The sequence below is a fragment of the Falco punctatus genome, assembly GCF_963210335.1.
Source record: "Falco punctatus genome assembly, chromosome: 14".
NCBI lineage: Eukaryota > Metazoa > Chordata > Aves > Falconiformes > Falconidae > Falco > Falco punctatus.
In genome coordinates, this window is record NC_137594.1 from 23553419 (window position 1) to 23578214 (window position 24796).

The 24796-nt window shown below is 54.0% G+C and overlaps 2 protein-coding genes across 4 annotated transcripts; both read right to left on the reverse strand.

The window, feature by feature from the left end:
* Positions 1–461: 461 nt before the first annotated feature.
* Positions 462–11838, reverse strand: ELMO3 (engulfment and cell motility 3; the record flags this gene model as incomplete). 3 transcript variants are annotated; one of them, XM_080364917.1, is made up of 21 exons in its annotated part: positions 462–1673; positions 1846–1926; positions 2151–2233; positions 2500–2604; positions 2862–2974; positions 3091–3254; positions 3367–3503; positions 3709–3817; positions 4363–4467; positions 4740–4871; positions 5048–5170; positions 5515–5565; positions 6215–6293; positions 7078–7229; positions 7334–7433; positions 8307–8476; positions 8960–9010; positions 9085–9157; positions 9243–9283; positions 9354–9756; positions 11690–11838. In XM_080364917.1, the coding sequence occupies 21 exons, from the start codon at positions 11836–11838 to the stop codon at positions 1461–1463; spliced, it is 2634 nt and encodes an 877-aa protein (XP_080221043.1). In that variant the 3' UTR covers positions 462–1460. The 3 variants fall into 3 exon arrangements, with proteins under 3 accessions (XP_080221043.1, XP_080221044.1, XP_080221045.1); XM_080364918.1 differs by lacking the exon at positions 3709–3817 and having other exon boundaries at positions 3367–3459; XM_080364919.1 differs by lacking the exons at positions 462–1673; positions 1846–1926; positions 2151–2233 and having other exon boundaries at positions 2526–2661.
* E2F4 (E2F transcription factor 4) lies at positions 10578–24440 on the reverse strand (the record flags this gene model as incomplete). Its single annotated transcript, XM_080364965.1, has 10 exons — positions 10578–12074; positions 12419–12463; positions 15045–15092; positions 16259–16450; positions 17526–17811; positions 18143–18204; positions 20936–20977; positions 21504–21667; positions 22161–22270; positions 24021–24440. 10 exons carry the CDS (start codon positions 24438–24440, stop codon positions 11959–11961), a joined length of 1485 nt encoding a protein of 494 aa, XP_080221091.1. The 3' UTR covers positions 10578–11958.
* Positions 24441–24796: the final 356 nt, after the last annotated feature.

The following is a 24796-nucleotide window of genomic DNA, read 5'->3' on the forward strand; positions in this document are numbered from 1 at the left end:
CGAGCCCGGCCTGAGGCCGAGGGCCCCGTCACTCCCGCCGCAGCGGCTCCGCTGGCTCCTGGGAGGTGCTGGGACGCGTGGGGCAAGAGCTGGAACAGCCTCCCTTGGAACAGCCTCTTTGTGGCCAGGATGCTGCTCTCCAGGCCTCAGGCCCAAGAGGCACTGGCCTGCTTGCAGGAGCTGAGCCTGGCCGACTTGTCACCGGGACCGCTGGCAGCAGCCCCAGGCCTTCCCAGCTGGGAACAGCCTCGGCTGGAGCCCCACGGCCACCTTCCTCGGAGGTGATTTGACTCAATCCCTGCTCCTCAAGAGCAGGAACAAAATCTTCTCACCCCACCCTCCAGGCTTCTTCACACTCCCGCAGCACTGCAGCACCATCCCAGTTTTGCCACTTTGGCCCTTTTTTGCCCTGCAGTCAGCCCGACCTCTTCCCCAAACCTTTGGAAAGGACACGGTCCTGAGTTCTCCACAAATGTTTTATTGTCCCAATGTGCGGGAGGCAGAGGTACGGTCAGAGCCCTGGCAACCTGCAGCTGCAGCTGTTACCGCAGCACCCCTGGGAGAAGCTGTAGGCACAAGGAGGTGCAGGGCACCGGCGCGGGAGCCATGGGGGCCAGTGAGGAGGTAGCTTGTCATGGTGCAGTAGTGCAGCAGCATGACTGAAGTGTGCAAGTACCCACCCAGGGCAGGGGAAGGCACCAGGACTGGCACAACGCCAAGTGCCGGGTAGACCTGAGTCTGTTTCCTTACTGCAGGCACGGTGGCAGCGAGTCTCTGCCCAGCTGAGTGCTGGGGACAGGGTGCTTGTACCCTAAACAGCCCCCTTCCAGGACTGGGAGCACACAGGGCTCAGCAAAAAAAGTTTCAGTGTGAGAGGTACCTGGCTGGGCAGGCACACCGTGCTCAGGAGATGCCGTCTGCTTGCCAAACCAAGTGGAAAGGAGTGTTTTATCCTTTTTCTAACCACTTTCCTAACCAGAAAAGATCCCCTACACTGGTGGGGAGAGTCAGGCAGTGCAGATTCGTACCTTTGTAGTGCTGCACCCACCTCCAGCTGCCCCAGGTCTGCCTGTACCTTTATTCCTGCCTGCACTCATGCCCTCTCTGCCCAAAGCCTGGCTGCAGTAGGGGAGGGTAAGCGCCACCACAGAGGGGTTCAGCTCTCTGGAAAGTATTTCATCTGGCCTTCCAGTGGCAGGGGGGGAAAAGCAGCTGGGTCATGCCACCTCAAACAGGAGCCCAATGCTCGGTGGCTCATCCCTGTGCTCTCGCAGGAGGGCAGGACACAAGCAATGAAGGGTAAGCAGTTCTCCCCAGGGTGGGCAAGGTGCAGGCAGCACATGCCCAAGCACCCAGCCAGTGCCTGGGCTCATCCCTTTGGTCTGGTGACAAGGGACAGAACCTGGAGGAAGGGGTTTGATTTGGGGGGGCACAGAGGGGGACAGGGCACAGGGAGGAACTCACTGCTCTGCGTGGCTGAAGTCATAGCAGAAGTTTAAGTTGCTGGGGGGCTTTGGGATGGGAGGGGGTGTGTCGGGGATGCTGATGTTCTCCAGGTCTAGGAGCCGCAGCTTGAGCTCCATGGACAGCAGGACATCGAGGTCCGTCTGTGTTCGCTCGCTTGTCATCTCCTTGCCCAAGAGCACGTTCAGCCCATCCGTCCAGAGGCAAAACTGGGGAAGCAGAGCACAGGTGTCCCTGATGCCAGCCCTGCCAGCCCCCCCTCCCCTCACTGTGGCTCCCACCCCAGGGACACACACAGGCACAACTCCCTTCCCTGCCTCCTGTCCCCTGGCAAGGACAACTGGCCGCAGCCTGTCTCCCCAGTGGGCCCTTGGAGCTCACCTCATACCGGGTGGGAGCAACAAAGCTGAGGCAATATTCCTCCACATCATACACAATGGAAAAGGCCAGCTCCAGGACGTCCTGCAGGGACAGCACAGGGGGTAGCTGGCTTCTCAGTGGGACTCCTTCCAGCCCCAGCAGGGTTCAGAGCAGGAGCTGCCTCCCAGCCCCCTCCTCTGTGCCCCTCCAGTCTCAAGCCACATCAAAAAGCATCCACCACCACCCACCTACCACCAAACTCCATCACCAGCTGGGGAGGGGAGCATGCTGGGCCCCCTGTGCAAGGCAGAGTGGGAAGTGCTGACCTTGTTCTGCTTCCCAGAGCTCTTCTCCTTCGTGTGCGGACACTCCTTCCCCACGAGCAGCATCTTCATGTCTGCCACAGGAACTGGGGCAAGCAGAGGAGTTATGAGTGGCTGCCCTCCTCTCCCCTCCCCCAGGTCCCTGGTGCTCAGAGCCCAGCAGAGCCTGTGCGTGGGGGCTCACAGCCATCCGCAGCTTGGGGGGCGAGGGGTGTGGGCTCAAGCCACCCTGCAGTGCCCTTTGGAGAGCCAGCCCACCCCAGCCTGAACTCGCACAGCTCTCAGTCCCTGGTACCAGTGGGCACTGGCTCCCCTCCCTCCTTCTCACCCTCTCATTCTCTCCATCACTTACTTTTCTCTGGCAGGCTCTCGATGGGGGGAGAGTGCACCCCCTCCTCCACGTCCCCATAGTGCAGCACTTTGTGGTTGGGTGACAGGCGGCAGTACCAGAGCTTGTCTGCGGCAGAGGGACCATTGGGAAATGCTCAGCATCCCCCTGCTGAGGTCCCCTTCCCTGCAAGGACAGAGCTGCCCCCTCATCAGCACACCCCATTTGGTCCCACCCCGGGATTAGCCCAAGCCACCCAGAGAGTTGGGCGTGCTGTGCTGCTCCCTGCAGATTAACTTCAACTTCCCTGGTGGCAGGGGATGAGGGGACAAGCCTCAGCACCCCCTCCCGGGACCCCCAGCCAGGAGCAGAGGGCTGGCACTCACCCTGCCTGCGGCGGCTGCTGATCTTGCGGAAGAGGGTGCCTTCGCAGAGGTGCAGCAGGCGCTGCTGTCGGATCAGCTCCAGGAGCTCTGGCTTCAGCCTCTCGCGCAACTCCCTGGGGTGAAAGCCAGCAGAAGAGGAGCACGGCCACTTCAACAGGCACCTGCTGACCTCCCCAGCCCCACAGCATCTCCCACCACAGCCCTGGGCCCCTGCCCATAGCCCACTCACAGCACGGGCACAGCCAGCGTCTCCTCCTGGTGCAGCCGCTCTGTTTGCCGCAGCTTCAGGATCTCGCTGTAGTTCAGTGCATTCACTCTGGTCTTGAATAGCTCCAGGGAGGTGGGCTTGAGGGACAAGGTCCTGGTGATCTGCTCCCGCACCACTTGCAGCACCTGCGGGGCCCAGGATGTCACCCCCAGTCGGGTGACATCCCCCAGAGCCCTTGCATTTACGCACAGCCCCATGGCCCCAGCTGCCGTCTGGGGCCACAGCATCCCCTCACACCTTGTCAAAGTCCTCCTGGGTAGCGCGCATCTCCTTCCAGGTCTTATTCACCAGCTGGATACAGATGCAGAAGAGCTCTTCAAAGAAATGATCCTGCCCGAAGAACATAGGGTAAAAGGCCTGAGCCACCTCCGAGCCTGTGGTGAGAAGGACAGATGATGCCAGACTTCCCAGTTTTTCCAGGGGATTTCTGTCCAGCCCTACCTCCCCTTCCCCTGCCGTTGGCCACGCCAGGGCCTGGTGGCCCCTGTACATAGCCCCCTACCCTGGCAGTGTGTTTTTGCTCCTGCCAGCCGGCAGGCAGCAGGGCAGGGACAAGGACAAGCCGGGGTGCACACATACACGGCTCTCCAACGTGCAGGATCTCACAGAGGATCAGGGTGAGCTGGATGCTGCTGCGAGCGAAGGGGCATTCATGTTTGTCTTCCCGGCTGCTGTTCTCAAGGACAAACTGGAGGAGAGGGTCGTTGCCTCACATTACATGGGCCACAGACCCAGACAGCTGCCCCAACAGCAGGGCTCAGACATTCCATGCTCCTCCTGAACTTCCTAGTCAAGCTGTCCCCCCAGGTTAAGCCATCCCAAACAGAAGCAGTAAAGTCTCCCCAAAAACCAGCTCTGGCTGCACCCTTCCCATGCCGCAGCATGGGAGCTAATCACAGGCACAGCAGGCTGGAGCATGGCCAACGCTCTGCAGCCGCTGGCTGGTTTTGCCCAAGTTGCCCCAGTCTGATCAGACATGAGCAAGGCCTGGAAGCCAATCTGTGGTCAAAACACTACAAATTACAGGGACCCTTAGTGCCACCAGCCTCAAATGGCTGCTCCCACACACAGGGAGGACTCAGCTCCATCTGAAACAGGGAAACAGCAGGACACTTGCCCAGAAAGGACATCCTTGCCTGGGTTTGGCCAAGGACAGGCAACAGAGAAAGGGAAAGAAGGTGGAGATCCACCAGCACCTCTCTGCCAGGGAGTTCTCTGGCAGAGCGCACGCACCCTGCTATAGGCGTTGGGGGTGTGCCTGGAGAAATACACCATGTTGTCGAGGGCAAGGAGTCCCGGTGGGGCATGGCGGAGGTCCTCTGCTGGGTTGCTGTTGTTCTAGGACATAAAAAGATGTGATTTAGCAGCTCCTGCTTTCTTCTCCAAGCAGCAGAGTCCTCCCGACACAGCCATGGGATTTTGCCTTTTGAGACCCAACAGCTCGGCTGCACTCGTTGTTCAGGAGTGACGAGGGAGCAGGAGGGAGGTACTGCATGGTGGCCCATCAGTGTCCACAGGGACACCAGGATTAGGGAACCATCAGAAGGTTCTGCCCAGGGTGGGTGGCAAAGCCAGCGTGCAGCTGGGGAGGGGCTGCAGGGGGGACTCACCATGAAGCCCAGCTTGCGGAACTCCTTGGCACACAGGGATCGCCGGCGCTCAGTGCTGAAGTTGCTGGCAGGTGCCTCACCTTCCGACTCAAAGGCAGTTTGGCGCAGTGACTGGAGGAGCTCCCGCTGTTCCTGGAGGGAAAGCAGAGAGGAGGGGATGCCGGTGAGCCTCATGCAAGCAGGTTCTCCCAGGACAAACTGATGATGAAATCAAATGTGCTGTGTTCACCCAAAGGCAAACCTTCACCCGCCTCTACTTCCACAGGTAGAAGAGACTGGGGGCAGAGTTGCAAGGAGAGGGCCCAGACCTGTGAGTAGGGATCCATGGAGGTCCTCATGCGACGCTCACACAGGTTGAGGCTGACAGACTGCAGCACATACAAGTAATGGGCCATCTCATCCCCCAGCGGCTCGGAGCTGTGGATGATATTCTACAGGAGACCGTGAGTCAGGATGTTCCCTCAGGCTGCTGCTCCCAGTTCCTCCAAGCCCAGGCCCAACAGCCCCAGCCCAGCAGGTCCTGCTGCTCACAGGGGTGTTAGGAAGTGGGCAGCTCCCCTCGGGGCTGGGTGAGAGCTGGGTACACTGAAATGCAGACAGCCAGGAGCACAACCCTGGGCATGTGGGTGCCAGCACAGCAGCAACCATAGGAGGCAAGGAAGGAGTGCAGGGCACACAGGCCACCCAGTCAGGCATGGTCACCAAAGGCTGGGGAGGAAAGGAAGCACAGAGGATGAAGTGCAGAACAGACCCTTGCATCACCCCGGCTCCTCACCTTGTGGATAAACTGCCTGATATTCTTCTCCCTCAGGTAGTCCATCATGTCCTAGGAATGGAAGAGGCCGTGAGATGTTTGCCAGCTCAGCACATCACCAAAAAAGTCAGTGTTCCCTCTGCAGACCCGCTTCCCTGCTATGCCTGGCTTTGAGCCACAGGCAGGGTGGGGACAGAAAGGAACAGGGAGTCTCAAGAGTGACACTGGTGAGCAGGAGACCTGCCCCTAGCTTCCACTGCCCTGGCAGCCAGGACTATCCCACTCCAAAGGGGCTCAAACAGATCCTGCCCCACCAGGCTGCTAGGACAGGTTGTGGCAGTCAAGAAGAGGCAGAGCGAGGATGCTGACTTTAAACATCTCTGGGCACCTCTCACAGCCCCACCATCCCAGAGAACACAAACACTACAGTGGAGGGCCCAGCTGCCCAAGACCCCATCACAGGGGGGCCGAGCCATGATGGCCCAGATATGCCAGATGCTGGGTCTCGGCCAGGGCCATCGCAGTCACTGTGCCACCACCAGCTGTGATAATTCTCCTGCCATTTGAGACCTTGCATCCCCCCGAAACTCCTCCAAGGGGTGTGAGACAGCAAAGGCTTCTTGGCAGAGCACCTGTGTGACAGGGACACTGCGGAGCTGGGGTCTGCAATACCCCCCACCCTGCCATCGCCCGGCCCTGCCTACAGAGCACAGCCCCTTACCCGCCGCTCAGCATCAGTCGCAGCCAGCAGCAGCGCAATGAGCAGGGCCATCGCCTTCAGCTGCAGCTGGGCATCTGTCCTGCAGAAGGGGTATGATGAGGATGACAGTCACCAGCTCTGAGGATGGTCTTGCCCACCCCAAAGCAGAGTCCTCTCCCCACTTCACTGCTGGACCCCACTGCACAGAGCTGGGAGACCCAGGGAGGACAGAGCCATGAGTGAGCAGCTGCTGACAGCAGGGCCGGCGGGGGAGACGGCCCCCACAGCTGTGATTGCAGAGCAGCCCTGGATGGATCAGATACTGCTCTGCACGCACCCATGGGTGCAGTGTTTGGGAGCTGCAGGAAAACCCAGGGTGAGCAACAGACAGGACTGTCTGGAAGGAGCCCTGGGCATGAACCTCTGCATTCTCTAGAAAGGAAAACCTCCAAACTGAAAAGATGCAGAGGTATGAGAAAGATGAGGGAATAAAGAACCCCCCTTAGCTGAGGGATTTAACAGACTGTTCAGAACAGCACCATCACCCCCAAGTTGCAGGGAATACACTACTGCTCCTAAATACACCGGGGAAAGGGAAGAACCAATGCCAGAAAAACGGCAGGTCACTTAAAGAACTAAAATATCTGAATGGAAAAGGCCATGAATGAAAGAATCTGACCTGGAAATGGGATGGTTTCCAGGCCAGTCCATCCCTCCCCCAGCAGTGGGGACAGGACAGGCTGCCCACCCATGAGTTGTTTAGGAAGGGACAATACTACATTGTGTCAGGGATAATCAGAAGCGATGTGGAGAAATCGCCTCCCTTGCCTCATCCCCACCGGCTTTGGGATAGAGCCGAAGAGTGCTCTGGCCTCCCCACTTACACCTGGAGGTGGGTAAGGAGACGATCTAACGTCACTTCTTTTTTGACTAGCTCAAAGAGGAGGCGACTGGTAGGCACCATGTTCTCCAAGATGGACAAGGAGAGTTGCTGGATAGATGCATCCACTGCGTTCATATTTACGTAACTCACTACCTACGAGACACAAAACCATCCATCCATGGCAGGCTGAGCCTGGGTGACGAGGGCAACAAGGAATCCCAAGGGCACAGGCTGTGGAGACTGCAGAAGACCCTTACCTTCTTGATGAAGGCTGCACTAAGGGTCTCCCAGGAAACAAAATCATGCTCCATCAGCTCCATGAAGGCCTTCAGGGTGTGCACTAGCATCTCCCCTGTACTGGAACAACAGATAAGTAAATGCAGTGAGGACGGCCCCAGATACCCCCCCAGTCACCAGCCGTAAGATGGGAGTACACTTGCACATTGGTGGGTACCTTAGAAATAGCTAGAGATGGAGAGAGCAGCAAGCAGGAGAAGAAAGGAAAGAGAGCCTTGGGAAAGAAATGAAGCTTTTGCTTAGTCAATCCAGGAAGTGGAGGCAGGGGAAGTTCAACAGTTACTGGAAAGCTGTGCTACCACAGTACAAAGATCACTGCAGTCAAGCCCTCAGGAAAGCCAAACCACCCCAAATCCCTCCCCCTACTTCCAAGAAACACACGCCACGCTGCCTGGTTTTAGGCTCCTTGCCCTCTGTGAGACAGGAGCTCAGAGGAGATGCACCATCACGTCCTGACAGAGTCAAGTAGGCACTAGTATTTGGCAACCAGGGTTTTCTTGATCTGCCTGCAGACCTCTCACAGCTAAAACTCAGGGCAGAGGCATCGTTTGGGGTAGCAGGAACAAGCAGCAGCAGAGGCTAAGGTCATCGCAGGAGGTTTCCTGGTAGCAAAACCCATGAGGCTGCAGATGACCCAGCCAGCAAAGGGGTGAGAGTTTCATGTCTAGGCACATTCATGTGGAGTCAGGACCACAGACCCACAGGGACCTTTCCCTGGCTGCCAGCGTGGGGGGACACAACCACCTACCTGCCTGTAAGGAGCCTGCAGAGCCAAGCACCCTGCCACTGGCACTGCCCTTCATGCCGCAGCACAGGGATCGACAAGCCAGGAACACGAACAGAGTCCATGCCAATGCCCATGGAGCTCATGCAGCATTAGCAAGGGAGAAGAAAAGTCAAGAACTACCAGGAAGGTCCTCCTCTGACACTCACTCATTCCCTTCTTCCACAATAGAGAAGATTTGTTTCAAGCCATTCCTGTTGATGAACTCCTGAGCAAAGGTAACATCTTGGGAGAGGCTTGCAAGCTTCTTCAGTGAGTCAGTCTTCACGTCCAAGTTGTTGCTCTGGATCCCGCTGTACAACCGCTCTGCTTCTTGGTCCTACCAGGAAGGACAGAATCAAGCCAAAGGGGCTCATTGAAAGACAGCGAGAAGCTCGGAGAAGGCTGGAAGAGCTTAAGCACAGGTTTTGGAAGGAGGCTTAGGCTACAGCAGCCCAGGTGAGGAGCTGGACCAAGAGACAGAGCCACCAGAGCAGAGACCAGGAGGAGCTGAGGAAGGAGGTCAAGCTGGCATGACGCTAAGAAAGCCTGATGAGTTGGCCCACGCGTCCAAAGCATCTCAGGATAGTTTAGTTTCTCTTCAAACTCCCCCAGGCTCTGCTGAGGGAGAATGAAGGCCGGGACAGGTCTCCTCCCCGTGTTATTTCTGCTGGGTCTGAGGCACCGAGCGGACCCATCACGAGCTATACATCACCAAGCGAGGCAGTGGCTGAGGGCCTGGAGCACCGCATCACCCCACAGCCGGGGGACATCCCACCAGAGCACACGGTGGAGAAGGAGACGGGGGGACGGAGGGATGTACCGGAGAGGTGGCCAGCTGCAAAATGCTCCCATTCTTAATCTCCCCGCGGTTCTGTAAGGGGCAAGGAAGCAGTGAGCCAGCGAGTGCACGCCAGCAGGGCTGGGGGGGCTGGGGGGGTGCCTCACCGACTCGGTGATGTAGGTCTGCCGCCCGTCCGCGTACTGCAGGGCGTAGCGCTCGGCGTTGGGCAGGCTCCACCTGAGGCGATGGGCGGCCGGTCACAGCACCGCAGGGCGAGTGCCAGCCGCCGCCGGGCCCGGGCGGCCCTCACCGCGGTACTCACGCGTCGCAGACGTCCTTGAGCACCGAGGCCAGGGGCTTGGTCTGCAAGCGAGAGGGTGGCCATGAGCCGGGGCGGGGGGCCAGGGTGGCGCTGGGGGGTGCCGGGCAGTACCTGCTGGAGCTCGATGAGCTGCGGGATGGCTCCCACCATCTGGATGGCGATCTTCACCACGTCCTTGGGCGGCGGCATGGCCCCCGCGGCGGCACCGGCACCGCTCGGCTCCCCGCCCCGCCGCGCCGCAGTTCCGGGTCGCCGTTGCCGCCGCCTCCCGCAGGGGCCCCGCTGCCGGCCCGAGGCTCTGCCGCCACCGCCACCCTCGATGGAGGTGCCGGCCGCAGCCCAAGCAGGCCCGGCCTCCTCACCTGAGCTGACGCGGGCGGCGAGACCCACCTCCGCGGCGAGGCCGGGGCCTCCCTCGGGCCGGGCCCAGTCCCGGGGGGGCGCAGGAGCCGCTGCGCTGTGCGGGGGCCCGTCCGGTCGAGGGGCGGCGCAGGCCAGGCAGGGGCGGGAAACTCTGGAAAGTTTTTGTTTATTCATGTCAGAGAACACTGTACAAATATTACAGGCCATTTTCTTTCCTTGCAAAAAAAAGTATAAAAATAATCTTTATATATGAATCAAAAGTTCATTTGCGACTGTAAATTTTTCTCTAGGTATCCTATTCCAAAGGTCATCTAACGGGTGGGAACGTGAACACGCGGAAGGAGGGTGAGGGCCAGGCAGCACATGAAGAGCTCAAGCTACACCAAAGCCACGGAGCCCAGCTAACACGGGACCGAGGGATCTGGCAGCCCCATGCAGAGAGCAGGCTCAGGGACTGGCTGCGTGCGGGCTGGAAGCTCACCCCCGTGGGGGCCCACGCCATGGCTGTCTTGCCAGCAGCAGCTGCCTGCTGTCACACTAGAGCATCCCGCTCTTCCTCCTGAATTCTTCACGCTTTTCCCCAAAGAGGACATGGGTGATTCGGGGCTGCAGAGAGGAACAGCTTCTCTGGAGGAGTCCCACGCAGAACAGGATGGCCCCCGGAGCCACCTCGGGGACACAGGCCCCAAAGCGCATACTCTGCTCACCTCTGCAGGCTCCGAGAATTAAAGACTTCACATCCCTTATTGCTGGTGCTCCAGCTGGTTGTGTGGTTCACAGGCAGTGAGCAGCTAAGCGGAGAAGTTAAATGTCAGCTGGTTGAGTGGATGGCTGCAAGCTACCTTTCTGCAACAGCCAGCCATGCGTCTGGCCTGGCCCCCTCTGCGGCAGTTTGTGCAGCAGGGACAGCAGGACAGCTGCTGCTACCACATTGGCAGGAAGATGTGCAAAACTGAAGACACAAATACATCATCTGACTGACAACCAAAGTTGGGGCTTGCAAAATACAACGCAAATCCATCAGGGCATTTTATCCAACTAAACTGCACAGGGTCCAAGACTGGTACCACCTGATAATCATAAAATGGACCCAACAGCAGACGTTCCATTCCAAAGCAATGAGGAAAACCTTGTGGAAAAATGATGCAGAGAAAGCATCACACTAGGTAAAGACCTGCCACAGGATCAGGAATTGGGAGCATGGGTACGGACACTAGAGAAGCAAATTCAAATATACAGAAAGCCTGATCCTGAGGAGATGCCAAGAGAGAAAAAAGGAGGGGGGAGGGGGGGGGGAAAGCAGCGCACTATTCTGACAACACCTACATAACTTGTCACGGCAAAGTACTACTGAATTGTTACTGCTTGGTCACCTTTTAGACAGTTGAAGGCTCAAGTGCAATGGTTGGAGAAGACAGCTATTTGCAAATATAAGCAGGCTCTGATGTACCTGGGGTACCTTACAGGCACCAGCTGGAACAGTCTCATCCTTTCAAACACCTCTTCACTCAGGCAAAAACAAATAAAAATTAGGAAAAAACCCACCAATATACTGGCACCTCTTCTTTAGCCCTGTAGAGACAGCACAGCTGCTATACAAGGAGTGGAGCCCCTGGGCTCATGCATCGGCAGACTGGTGAAGGCATAATCAGCATTCCTGCTGATGCACAAGCAGGGAAAGACAGAGCTCCTGGGTCCTACTAGGAACGCTCAACTCCTGAGTCCCACTAGGAGGCACAGCTGGCTAAAAAAAGTGCGTTTTCTTGTAAAATGTACCAGCTTGGTCTGGAGTCACTGGAAGAAATGGACACTTTGTGCCTTTTTTTTTTTTTCTTTTCTTTTCCTCATTGTCATTCAGAAATATAACTACCCCAATCTGAACTGCTCACATTGAGAAATCTAGCTAACTACCTCTGGACTTGTGAACTGACCACGATATTAGGGCTCCTTGTAGCAGCTGGTACCTAGGAGGTGCAAAGTGCCTCTAGGAGTGCAGGAAAAAACAAGGCATGCAGATTTGAGGAAGCTCGGAGAGGCACATGGGCAAACTCTACGGGTGAACTGGGAACACTCAAAACACAGACCCTTTGAAGTGAGGCCCAGGATCCAGTGGAGAGAGAGAGATGCGGCAGGATGAGTTGCACATGCACCACACACGTGCAACAGAGGAAGAAGCAGCAGCTACAGGGAGGCTCCCAACCTGCAAGTCCACATCTCTTGGTTCTGAGTCCATATGAGAGCATCTTTGAATCACTCACTCATTGAGCTCTAGCACAAAAGGAATCCAAAAATAGACACTTTCCAAAGTTACAAAACAGTCTGTGATCGCAAGGTGCACAGCCGCACTGAGAAGTCAGAGGTTGAGGACAGGCACATCGAAGAGGTCACAGACGCCTTCGCTCTCATCCAGGTTATAGATGTAGTCGTGGTCTCCAGGTGGAGGGGAGAGGCGGAGCAAGGGAGCAAACACTGGGGAAAGAGAAGCCCACAGCAGGTTACAAACCTCAGCACTCCCACACCAACCCAAGAGCTGCCAATGGGCACTGAGCTGCAGAGCCACAAGGAGGCCACCTCAGAGTAGCAGTCTTTGAGGTTGCTTCAAGTCAGCCTTGCGATACGGAAGGGACGGGTTCTCCTGGTTCTCACGCCTCTCTCAGGGACTGTCAGGACACTCAGAACAGAGTCTGTGTCCAGGGCCCAGAAAAGACGCGGGTGAGCCTGCAGCCGCAAGACTGACAGCTGGGTACAGTCATGCAGCATGGTCTTCCTCCCCTGGAACGGCCACCCCATGAGGGGGAGGCTCAGAGACTCACCTTCAGACGACATCAGCTCTTCCAGCAGCTCAGAGTTCATACATTCTGGGGAACAGACAAGCATGGTTAAGCAACATGCTCTGCTTTCCTGGCCTGCTCCTGTGTAGTTCCCCACCCCTCTCAGGGTGCCCCTCACCCTTGTTCCCCCTCCTCTGGCTCAGGCACAGCGTGCACAGCTGGCAGTGCCAAACAGAGGCTTGGGCCTCCTGCTGCGGACAAAGGGAAATCTGTGTCAAGACAATTCAAGCTACATCAAAAAATTCTGCAGGAGGTTTCTGACTGCTTTCGCTCAACTGGATGACAGTGTCCTTCAAGTGCCTTACCCCAGCACTGGCATGCAAGCTGGTGCCCCGAGCTCCTCCAAAGGAAATTCTTCAACATGCACCAGAAACTGAGCTGGTAAAGCCTGACATATTCACAGTCCTCAGTTACCCACCAACTTTGCTAAGGGTGGGGGAAAAAAATAAAAAACAAACAAGCAGTTCCAAAGCAGCAGAACTAATGAGCCTCTAGTTTCCTCCAGATTTGTGTCCTTTGTCCCCCTAATTTGCTCCCCTTGGCCCACTGCTATGCTGCAGCTAATCCAGCCGTGCATCCTGGCAGATTCGCTGTCTGTCTGCTGCCAAACAGAATGAACATAGGAGCTCTGCATATCTTTCCTTAATGGGCCATTAACTCTCCTCTCCCTTCTACTGCCCACAAAAAACTGTAAAAAAATTATCTCCAAAAAATCATTCCTTCCTCCAGCATTGTTATTCTTGGCTAGTGGGTTGACAAGGCACCGGAAGGGTAGACAGAGAAACACCCAGACAACACACATGCAAATCAATCTGTTTTCTTTAAGAAAGAAACTTAGTTTCTTTAAGAAACTAAGCGTCTGAAACAAACTTTCTGAGTGCCTCTCTCCCTTTACCAAGTTAACAGAGTGAGTAACTAACTCAGTCTAATTGTACTGACAACGTAACACCCACACTTGAAATAAGCTTTCATAAAAGGAACTCCCATAAGCTCATTTTCAAGACACTTATCCACAGCAGGCTATTTCCCAGAGGACAGGAACCTACAAGTCTAACTCAGTGCCACGAGGTGGGAGTATTTCAACACTAAGCAACTAGACAGGACTGATACCAGCTTCAATAAATTGTAATTAAATGCAGGACCTGCATTCTTAGATCAGGGCTGGTAATACAGCAGGGAGGGGGTGTATGTATGTGACAAAATTTAGGTTTTTTTCCAAGTTTAAAACAAGCAGTTATTAAGCACACATTTAAAAGAGAGAGAAAACCATGCAGAAAAAGTAATTCCAATACAAAACATTAAGGCAGTACTCCAGGCGCTTGCAGCTTAAACTGCATACCCTTAAAGCAGCTGCCAGTGCCAGGGCAAAATTACTGGGATCACACAGGGATGAGAGAGGCTGCATGGAACATGCTGCAAGGCCCATTTCTCTGAGCTCTGCAGTGTTGCTTTTAACCAGTCCTGAGCTTGCCTCTGTGGCTGTCATCTCTGTTTTGTCCTTCACTCTTGGATCTTTATCTTCCCCCTCCAAATTCGGAAGAATACTTCATAAAACAACATACATTACCGTAGACAAACATCTTCTTTTTAATAGTGCCCACATGGTCACATAGTACAGTTAGTTTGGGTTAAGCTAGATCTTCTGCACAGGCTGGGGTCTCGCAGGAGTTTGTCTTGCATTGTGAAGTCAAATTTACTCTTCAGGTGTACTCAGTCATTACCAAGACCTCACCCTACAGCAGCAAGTGCTGCACAAGGAGGAAAGGTGTTCTCCAGGCTGACTGCGGGGCCCAGGGCTCCTAGCACACAGACCAGAGGCTCACGCATGTGCATTTGGACTGCGGGGTTTTCACACAAAAGCAACGCTTTCACAAAGCACCTGCTAGAGCACAGAACTAGGGAGGCTGCTGTTGTATGTATTATCACCACTACAAAAGTGCTTGTGTGTGTACTCAGCTCTGCCTAGCTGTGGGGCTAGAAAGTATTCCACCAGCACTGAAGGGAAATAAATGTGCAGATAAAAAGAGTTTCCCAGTTTAGGCTTATGTTAGACCAAATTCATCCACCTCTCCTGCCCGGAGTTCGTCCCACCATTAGGCAGTGACACCCAGACATTCCTTGGGCAGAGGCAGAACTCTTGACAACAGTTCCAAAACTACTAACTAGCACCACCAAACCCACTGAGGGATATCTTGAAGAGAGACTATCTCCCCTGATTATTTGCTTGGGTTGGCCTTGGGGGCAGGCTACAGCTGAAACAAGACTAACAGGGTGTTTTCTTTTACATGGTGCAGACAAGTTGGAGAAGGGGCATGGGAAGCCAGAGCACAGATTAGCGTTGGCAAGTGGACAGGAAAGCCCTCATCTGCACACTACAGGGCAAACTCGTAACAGAGCTTGCTAGCAACACAATGACAGAAAAATACATACAGAAACTGGTATTTAAGAGTGCCTAGCTAAAAGCAGACAAGCAGCAGCCACCAACAAACACAAGAACCTTACAAAACCACATCCCCAAAATAACCCAAAAGGGAGTGAATAAAACAAACTGTCCCATTTCTGTGGGTAGATGGGCACAGAACAAAGCCGTGGTGAGGGTTGAACATACCTCTCGTTGGATCAAACATGTCTGACAGCTCTTTGGGAAGTTCCAGTACTGCAAATACAACAAACCAAATGGTTTGCACCGTTACATGAAGAGTTTGACATGCTTTACAGTATAATCACCTACTATCCTACTGTACTCCTTACACACCCAAACCATCCAATCCCATCCAGAAACTCTGCTCCCACACGCCATGTCACATATTTCTGCTGAAAGGGTAAGCAATAGGAAACTTAAGCTCAACTGCTTTAAAATAAATCTGTAGGAGCCTCGGGACATGAACATTATCTATCGGTCAGCAGCTCTACAGTAATTGCCTGTATGTAAGCCTCACAGTGTCAGCTCCCGTACTCCTCGATGTATCTTCTGTAGGATGAGGGCATGCCTTCAGAGAGTCAGCACAGGCCCACTGCGATGTGGTAAACTATACACACATCAAAGGCATAGTTCCACAATCAAGATTACTCCAAGATGAAGACAGACAGTTCATGCTTCTCTCAGACACACTAGCAAACACAAGCCTGAAAAAAGCACTGCGTGAGCTACATCTGAATAAGATTTCCTCTTACCCTCTAACCTAGAGTGTTTCTGCAGTGAAGGTAGGCTTCAAAACATTAAAGTGGTGTGCCTTGCCTAGAAGATGCTTTTCTGTCCTTGGGCCAGCCTGCCATTTCCTGGAATAAAGCTCAAATGTTCCTTTTTTAAAGCCTGTTTCACCTCACCAAGCACAATAATGAGCTCCCCAAATATACACTGCAAGATCATTAAGGCCACAAGATCACTAAAGATAGATGAAATATTCCCAAGTAAAGAAGGGAAACAGACAAGAGCTCCCCTACTAAAGGAAAACTCCCCATGAGTTACAACGGTGCTTTCGGTGACAAATGGAAATTCTATAGCTTTGTGCAGTCTCAAAAATTGGAGCCTGCACTACGGAAGGGACTGAAAGGGAATAATTCTACATGTAACTGCAGAGACGTGTCACGCAAGTGTCCCTCACAGATTGTCTAGTACTGACATCACAGGAAGTGGCAGGACACTAGACGTGACACAGTCACCTTCTCCCCAGGCTCCCCAGCACCCTCAGAGGGAAATGCCTACTCATCCCTTACAGAGTCTGGCTGACAGCAAAGGCAAAACAGAGTTCAGCTCCTTTCTCCAGGCCCAGCAGCCTGCTTGCTTTTGGAGCAGCAAATGACAGGAGGGTGCATACTCACTTCCTGTGGGATCAGGCTTGATCGGCTCGAAGGAGGTAGAGGGGCTGGGTGGGACGGAGCTGCTGTCCAGCGAGGCAGAGGACTGCAGCGGCTGGGTATCTAACCCGGCCGCCTGGCCGCCTGATGCAGACGCATCACCGAGGGGATCAAAGTTGCTGCTGCTCTTGGATTCTGCCGCTGGGACACCGCATTCTGGAAAGAGCCACAGACACATGAAGGAATGTAATCTCCCACCAGCCCCAAAGCAAGAAGCTGCAGCACAGACTCAGCCCTCACTGGCGATGCTGGCCAAGCACAGACAGCTGCTTAGGAAGGAGGCTTCTTGCTTTCACCCAGCAAATGCTCCCAGGTCCTGCTGCAAGTTCTGCTGGAGAGCAGTCTTGGTGGTGCCAGGCTGCGCATAAGCCAAGGACATGCTCCCACAGCAATTAACACAAGCCAGGTAGCAAGCTACACCAGGAGAAGCATGGCCACCACACTGAGGGAAGTTACTATCCTCCTGCTTGGGGCTGAGGCTGCACTTGGAATACTGTGTTCAGCTTTGGCCATCCACCAGCCCAAGAAAGATGTGGAGAAGATCCAGCTGAAGGCTACCAAGCTGGCCAGGAGTCTGAGGCACATGGCCTACAAGGAGGGGTGAAGGGAGCTGGGCTTGTTCAGTCAGGCAGAGAGAAGTCTAAGCGCAATCTAACAGCAGGTTGCAGCTACCTGAAAGGCAGTTACAAAAATTAAGACCTCAGTGGTGACAAACAACGCAATGTGCACAGCAGGCACAAGATGCAGCTCAAAGGATCCAGACATCAGGAAAACTGAATTCTCTGAGAGGGTGCTGCAGCCCTGGAAGAGCTCACCAAGGAAGCTGGGGATCTCCACTGCTGGAGGCTTTCAAAATTTAGCTGGACAAAGCTACAATTAACCTAATCTAGTATTTTTGACAGTCTTTTTTAAAACTGAAAGTTGAACTCGAGATTTGAAACGACCCTTTCACAGTAAAACAATCAATCTGCAGGATCAACCTCTCCCCCCCCACCGCTCCTACAGGCTGGCACTACCCCCTCAATCCAAGTGTCTTATTTCCATTAACACAGGCCAGTCCCACTAACCAAGACAAAAGGAAAGGCTCACTGCAGCAAAGGCAGAGGTGCCCCCTTTTGCTGGGAGCTGACAGTGCTGCACAACCAGCAGTGCCAGCCTCAGCCAGGCCAAGGAACGTATTCTCCTTTGTCAGCCACCATCCTGTTTCTGCCTCCTGTAGCCTCCCTCTCACCTGTGCTTGCAGCTTTCTGTGTGGGAGGGCTATGGTCCTGAGTGCTGGTGGGTGTCGGTGTAGAGGGCTGGGTGCTGCTGGGAACGGATGCCTCCTGGAAGTGGGCAAGCGGTGGTAGCTGTGGTTTTGAGGGTGCAACTGCCTGGCACTGAATGAGGTCTTCAGGGGGAGGGACAGGTAGTACGACAGGAGGAGAGCTCCAAGCATCTTTGTTTACTAAGAGAACATCAATGGGGCCACTTGTGCTCTTCAGATGGATTTGATATTTCTTCTGCCCATTTAGGCCCTGAGAAAAAGTCAAAAGCAAAACACAACCGTACATTAAAAGCCCTTTTCAAACAGAACAGGAATTTTCCAGAGGCAAGACAAGCTGTCCAGACAGGTCAGCACTGTTCCACATACAACTGCCCTCATGCCCGGGACTATCCTCTCCCCTGGCGCTCCTGCAATTGCTCACATACTTCCAAACAATAGTTTCCCGGCAATTCTTTAGTATCTGGAGCCCTCCTTGGGTTGCCAGTTCCTCCAACTCCGTCAATCCTCCGACTGATCAATCCAGCAGCAACCCCCACCCCAACACGCACACTCCTGCATCCTGCCATGCATTTATCACTCACCTCAGGGATGGGAACCTCCAAACGTGTGCCTGATGGGGCTCGTATGGCAAGGAGGGTATCTCCTGTGAAAACAGACTGGTCAGCACTCAGTGGGCACAAACTGTTCTGACAATAATTAAGCACTGACAAAGAGCCCCTCCTCAAAAGCTCCCTTATCTCCTGCTCTCCCTTCCCTTGAGGACTGCTATTTACACACGAGCTGCTGAGCGTATCATACAGCTCCCAATGTGTCAACTGCCTAAGGCACAATGAACCTGCAAAGTTTCTCACAAAGCAACCCTAAAGTTTCTTAGCAGCATACTTAATGGGACTAATCTTTCTTTTCCTCAGAAGGGCTTAAATTCATTCAAGAACATTTAAGTCCTAAGGGATCCTTCGTGGTGTTGTCACAGGTTTTTAGATGTGAATAGTAAACTAAAGAGCACACAACTCAGAGCTGCACTGCCAGCAGGGAGGTGGTGTCAAATGGCTTGGGAGCTAGGCTGCCAACAGCATGGCAACCTCATGCTGGAGCACTAATACCTGAAACGAACACACCCCAGTCTCTACCGGCAGGAGAGCTGCCTGGTGTTAGTTGCATTGGACCCTGCACACACAGGGCTGGGAGCCAGCTAACAGCATCTTTCCCTTTCACATTCTGCAGCTCCTTAAAACCTGTGCTCCTAATAACATAGCAGTCAGAAGCAAGCAGCTTCCAGCCCATATCCGGGTTTAAAGAAATGTGAACAGAGAAATACCAGCACTGTGAACATCAGACATACTCAGACTGAGCAGTTAGCAGCTTTCACTATGAATGTTTAAACTTTAGGGTGGTTAGTATTCACACTTCACTGGTATTCTGCATTAAGTGTCACCTGACAATTAACACAGAAGATGCCCGGAGCAATGGGAGTGGACAGCTGAAGAGCCCATCCCTTAATTTCAGGCAGGCAATTGAAGGTCAGATCAGCAAAAGGTACAGGGATTAAAAATATCACAGGATTTGCCAATAAAATGGGATTCCTTTAACAAATCTACACCTAAGGAATATATTGTTAAGAAACATTAAAAATGCTTAATAAAGCTCAAAGACACAAGCTCGAGCATTAAGACCAGGTTTGTTTCAAATACAGGTGCTGTGTTTCTATCTCCTTTGATAGCTACAATCCCAGTACTTTTACAAAGCACTGTACAGTGTTTCCACTTCCTTTTTGATTCTGCAAATGCAAAACGCATCACAGCAACAGACAGGAAAATTATGTTTCCCAGTCACTAAAAAATAACATGTTCTTATTCTTTTTTAATCCAAATAATGAATCCATATTTGATAAGAGTCCAAGCATAGAAATCTCTAAGCTTTAACTCACTTTGAGAAAACAAGTTCAATAGCAGTTAATCAGAAAAACCAGGAGCTGAAATTCAGCCTGCTCAAAAACCACAGTTCAAAACCAAACAAGGTCCAACAAAGAACTGCTGCAAGGCTCAGATGCTCAGGAGAGGAAAAAATTGTGACATAAGGCATATTCATACAAGAAAACTCAACAGACAATGGAAAAATATGGATCAAGCCTCTGTTCTAGAAGGGATTCAAGATCTGCCCTCAGTAAAACCTAGTTTTTGTACATTTTGGTGACGTCTGACTTCAGACGCAAACCAGTTTACAAAAAACAGGTGCAATAAAATGCAAAGCAATCAACCAAGCAAGCAATAAGCTGTCTGCTGGTCTCCAGTAAACTCTTCCACACTGTTATGAGTTATCTGGACCCAAGCACTGTCAAACTAAAACAATCCCCAAAGTGCTAGCTTAAATCAGAAGAAACAGTAAAGCAGAGGTGATGCATAAGTTACCAGCAGGAACTTGAGCAGCATAAAGTCTGGTGAACAAGAAAAGCCCACAAAGACAAAGATGAAAAATAGAAAAGCTGATGAAGTGTAGGGTGAGAAGAGCGCTTGGGAGAGACAAGGGAAGAATCAAACACGGGTGAGATTACGCATGACTGGGGGAGGTCAGGATACGTAGCTCCAACCTTTGCTGCAAGCAAGCAGATGCAGGTTGCCTGGGGTCAGGAGGGGTAGGTGTCCACCGAAGCAGAAAGGAGCTGCAGCTCCACACTGCTACAGCTGAGAACAGTTTACATACTGCAGGCTGCTGTATTGCAGGCTGGCCACTGGGGATTTTTTTTTTTGTCCTACAACTATCATTAAAATTGGCAACAGAGAAGAAACTAGAGAGTCCTGTGGGTTTTCTTCACTTTTGCCCCACAGACAGAACATACGGCTTCTTATACAGGCACCTCACAGCTTTAGGAAGGCAGTACACTAGGGAGTGAGGTCACAGCAAGTGGCATACTCCCTTCTGTCCTGCTCCTCTCTACCTCCTGCATTCTTATTGGTAGAGGGCATGATGCAGCTGAGGGACTGCTTTTTATACTCTTTTCCTGCTTACACCCAGACTTTATACCATGCAATAAAATTTTCTCATTATTAGAACATTCTCCACCCACGCCCTTAAAATCAAGGGCTTCTAACAAAACACACAAACACCCACATAGTGACACCGAGCAAAAAGACTTCCTTAGGAACAGCAGCTCTATTCCTTTAAACACAAGAAACTGCCTGCCTCCTCTGATGGTGACAAGAAAGCTACGACTCAGTGGTACACAAACCCAGGATGGCATCAGAGCTACATTTAACTTGATGCTGTTGGGTGGCCTGCGATCTGCTGCCTCCTCTCTCCTGGAGAAAGGAGAGCAGCTGGGACAGACTGATAGCACTGCAGTGTTACATCTTTACAACAGAGCACCATTTTCTCACCTGTGAAGCATTTGCAGATATCTTCATGCGTCACATACGCTAATGTTTTCAAGGTTAAGGAGAAAGGCTGCAGCTTCCTGCACAGAAAGAGAACTCAAAGGGCACCTGGCATTTCCTTCCTGAGCGCAAGAAACGCTATTCCCAGAAGGCTCTCCATGCCACACCAAAGCGGTTTGCAGGCGGGGTCTGCAAGCTACATACTTGTCAGAGCTGACATCCTAAGACAGGCAAGCCACAAGAACGGCCCTGCACTCAAGTAAGTGGCACCTGTGACACTGAGGGAAACACTTTTCTCACTTTGGTAAACATCACAGGTTTTTTTACTTCAAAAAGACAAACAAGAAGCCATGCACTGCAAAGAAAGCTGGTTCCCAGGCTAGACAGAGTTACCCTAGTTTCAAAGCCTGCCTCCTGACCCTTTAGGGCAGATCCTCCAGCAACAACAGGTCACCACCACCACCACCACTCCTCTGCCCCAAGTAGGGCAGCACCAACCCAGCCCTCAGAGCTCTGCTTTCCAGCCCAGCAAGCAAACACAGAGAGAGTGTAATCAGTTCACACAAAGGATATCGACTGTTCTGCATGTCTTCTGTAACGTTTTTGATGCTCTGCTGAACCCACATCTTCTGCTGCTCCAGCTCCTGCTCCCGCTGCTCCAGGTCCTCTATATCTGCCTTCAGCTCGATAAGTTTATGAGCTATTTCACGTGTGTTGCAGCCAGGACCCACCCCTCTGAGCAAAGTAAAAAGGAGTGACATGCATCAGCCTCTGGAGGCACCCAGACCAGCCCCAACCTCTCAGAGAGGTTGCCATCTCCCTTACTGCTACCTCTGTCATAGATCAAGGCCAGATCACCCAAAAAACCTCATCTGTACCCACTCTACATCCCCACCTTCCAGCACAGCAAGGTTTGGTACATCTTCCTATATTGCACAGACTGGCAGAGTCCTCCCCCACCCCCTGCCATGACAGGCATCTTTTCTAGCCCAAGGCACTGCAGATACTTACCTTGTACCAAAATAACAACTCCGCTGTAAAACAGACATGCCATATGTACTTTGGCTTTCCTCATTACTACCATCAGCATGGCCCAGCTGAGAGGAAAGTACAAGCATGCCCAGACCACTGAGGAACCTTGCTCTGAGCAGGGTATTTTGATCCCAGTGTAACTTAGACCTGGACTAGAAGGGACCTGTGAACGATTTAGACCTTCTCTGTCACTCACTTCCACTGGATACTGTTCTTGGATTTCTTCTCAATCAACCCGATGCCTTCCAGGACATTTGTGATATCGTAGATCCGTCGCTTCTGTCGCACAGCCAAGGTATCCGCAGCCTGCAAAAAGGTTAGACACTTCACTCCAAACTCTCAGTCATGTTTCACTCCTTCCTGCCTGTCAAGATTAACTCCTGGCCAAACACTGTGCTTGCCATCTCATACCTCTCTTGCTCCAGCGCCTCAAATTACAAAGCCATGTTCTCAACGTCACCATGACCATGAGAAGAAGCCACTGACCCTTCATTCCTTTTCTTACCCCACAACCTCCCCACTACGGACAAAACAAATTCCAGCCATCCTGGTCATGGTGGGTCAAAAAATCACCATTCCTCAGCGGCAAAGCAGTGCTAGAAGACACTAGTTCAGCAGCCTAAAAATTTGGTGGTCCTTCCAGGTAAAAGAGGTGGAGACAAGAAGAGGAATGCAGAGAGCTGTCTGCACAACTGACAATTTAGCAAAGTTGACATACAAAAGGCCTTTTCTAAATCTGATCTGATGCCACTTGACAGAGAATCAACACCTTTTCAAGAGGCGGAGTCCTCTGAAAGACACAAAGCCAGGAGGAGAGTAAGCACGGCAGTACGGCAGGAGCTCCTGAGCAGCCCTGGGTCTTCCCTATGTTGCTCACAGGACTCTCCTCCCCTCAGGTTCCTGGACACACCGGACTGCACCGATACACCTGCTCCCACTACCACACAGCAGCCTAGCACTGGCTAACACGTGCTGCACTCATGTGTGGGCACAGCCAGGCCCAACAATGTCAGCGGCACCATACAGAGCGGGTCAGCACAGCAACGACGTTCCCTCTTACCTAACAGTAACAGACTGGGACTTCAGAGACCCTACACCGCATAACTGATCAAATCACACTAACCAATACCAATCCACTTAATGGACGTTTTAAACAGGAAAATATTGCCCAAATCCAAATAGACAACCCTTTGGCACAGGAGAGGACAGAAGTCTACAGCCAGGAGACTCCACCAGCCCTTGTGTCTTCACAGCTTTCTGGCACTCATCTGCTGCCTGTGAAGAGTCCAAGCACACGCGCACTCACGTAAGAAGTATTTACATAAACCACAGAAAAGGAGCTTCACCTATAGAAAAGGCCTAGGTTTAAGTACCATACATGCCACAAAGACAAAGTTACTTCCTCTAGGTGAAAACCTCCAAAATGCAGAAGCAAGGCACGTCCACATGGCACTTCTCCACAGGATAAAGGCATTAAGGACGACCTTTAAGGGATATGAATCTGACCACACTCCCCTTCGTGCTGTATGCCGTGGTGCAAAGCACAGCAGGGAGGAACAGTTTCTGTAGGTGTCTGTTTCTATAGGTCTTGGAGGCTTTATAGGGCTGGATCGTTACAGTGCAGGTGATCGGGTAGCACCTTGGTGTGGGGCAAGAACGCAGAAGAGAACGAGACGGCCAAACGGGGTTCCCACTGAAGCGCACAAGCGCCTGCAAGGTCAGGCAAGGTCCGCTGCCTCCTCCCTCCGCGAGTCACCGGAGCGGCTAGGACAGGCCGACGGAGCGGGGAGCGCCGCCGAGAAGGAGGCAGTGGGGGCAGCAGCCGGGCAGCAGGTGCGGAGCCCCCTCCGCACGCCCCTGGCGCGGCTGTCAGCTCTGCCGCACCCCGGCAGACCCCGTTCTCCCTCCGCCTGCCGCACCGGGCTGCCCTACCCCGATTTCCCCCTCAAAACCCGGCTCAGTCCCCGGAGCGCCGGGCCCGCCGGAGCGCCGCTGGCTCAGCAGAAGGGCCCTGGCCCGCGGCGGGCCCCTCGCCACCCGCCAGCAGCCCCCGCACCAGCTTGAGGTCGAGCACGCCGTCCTTGGCCTCCTGCAGCAGCGACACGAACTTGGTGGTCAGCAACCCCAGGCTCTTCTCGTGCCGGCTCGGCGCCCCCGCAGCCCCGCTGCCACCCCCAGGGGGCTGCAGCCCGCACTCCGCCATCTGCCCGCCGCCGGCTCCAGCCCCGCCGCGCTTCCGCTTCCGGGCCGCGGGGCACGACGGGAGCTTCCGGGGCGGGCGCGGGGCGGGGGCGCCCAAGGGCCGCTCCCGGGGGCGCCCCGCTGCTACCTGGGCCTCCGTGCGTTCTCCGTGCGGGGTGGGTGGCGTCGAGCCTCCCGCTGCCCGGCACCCCGGCTCCCCGCGGCCGTACGGCCAGCGGCGGCTGCCTGTCGCGGGCAGGCCCTGGGGGGACCCGGGTAAAACGGGGCCGGGCATCGCGTGCCCTCGTCCGTCCCTCCTTCCCCCGCCGCGCTGTGGTACCGTAGCCAAACGTCCGGGCCGCTGTCCCGCGGCGCCCTCCGCTGCTGCTCCCCGCGCCCGGCCGCTGTCCGGCCCCCGGCGCGGCCCCGGCCCTCCGACCACGGCCGGGGGGGGGCGGCCTGTGGCCGGGGCTCGTCTCCGGGTCCATCCCCGGCCGCGAAGGCTCTCCCAGCTCTCCCGCCTCCGGGTCCGGCTGCTGCAGGCAGAGCCTTCCCCGGCTGCCCCGGCCCCGGCGGTGGGCCGCGGTGCCTGGCGTGGGCACCCCCGGCCGCCCCCCACCGAGGCAGCCCGGCTGCGAGCGGGGCAGTGCA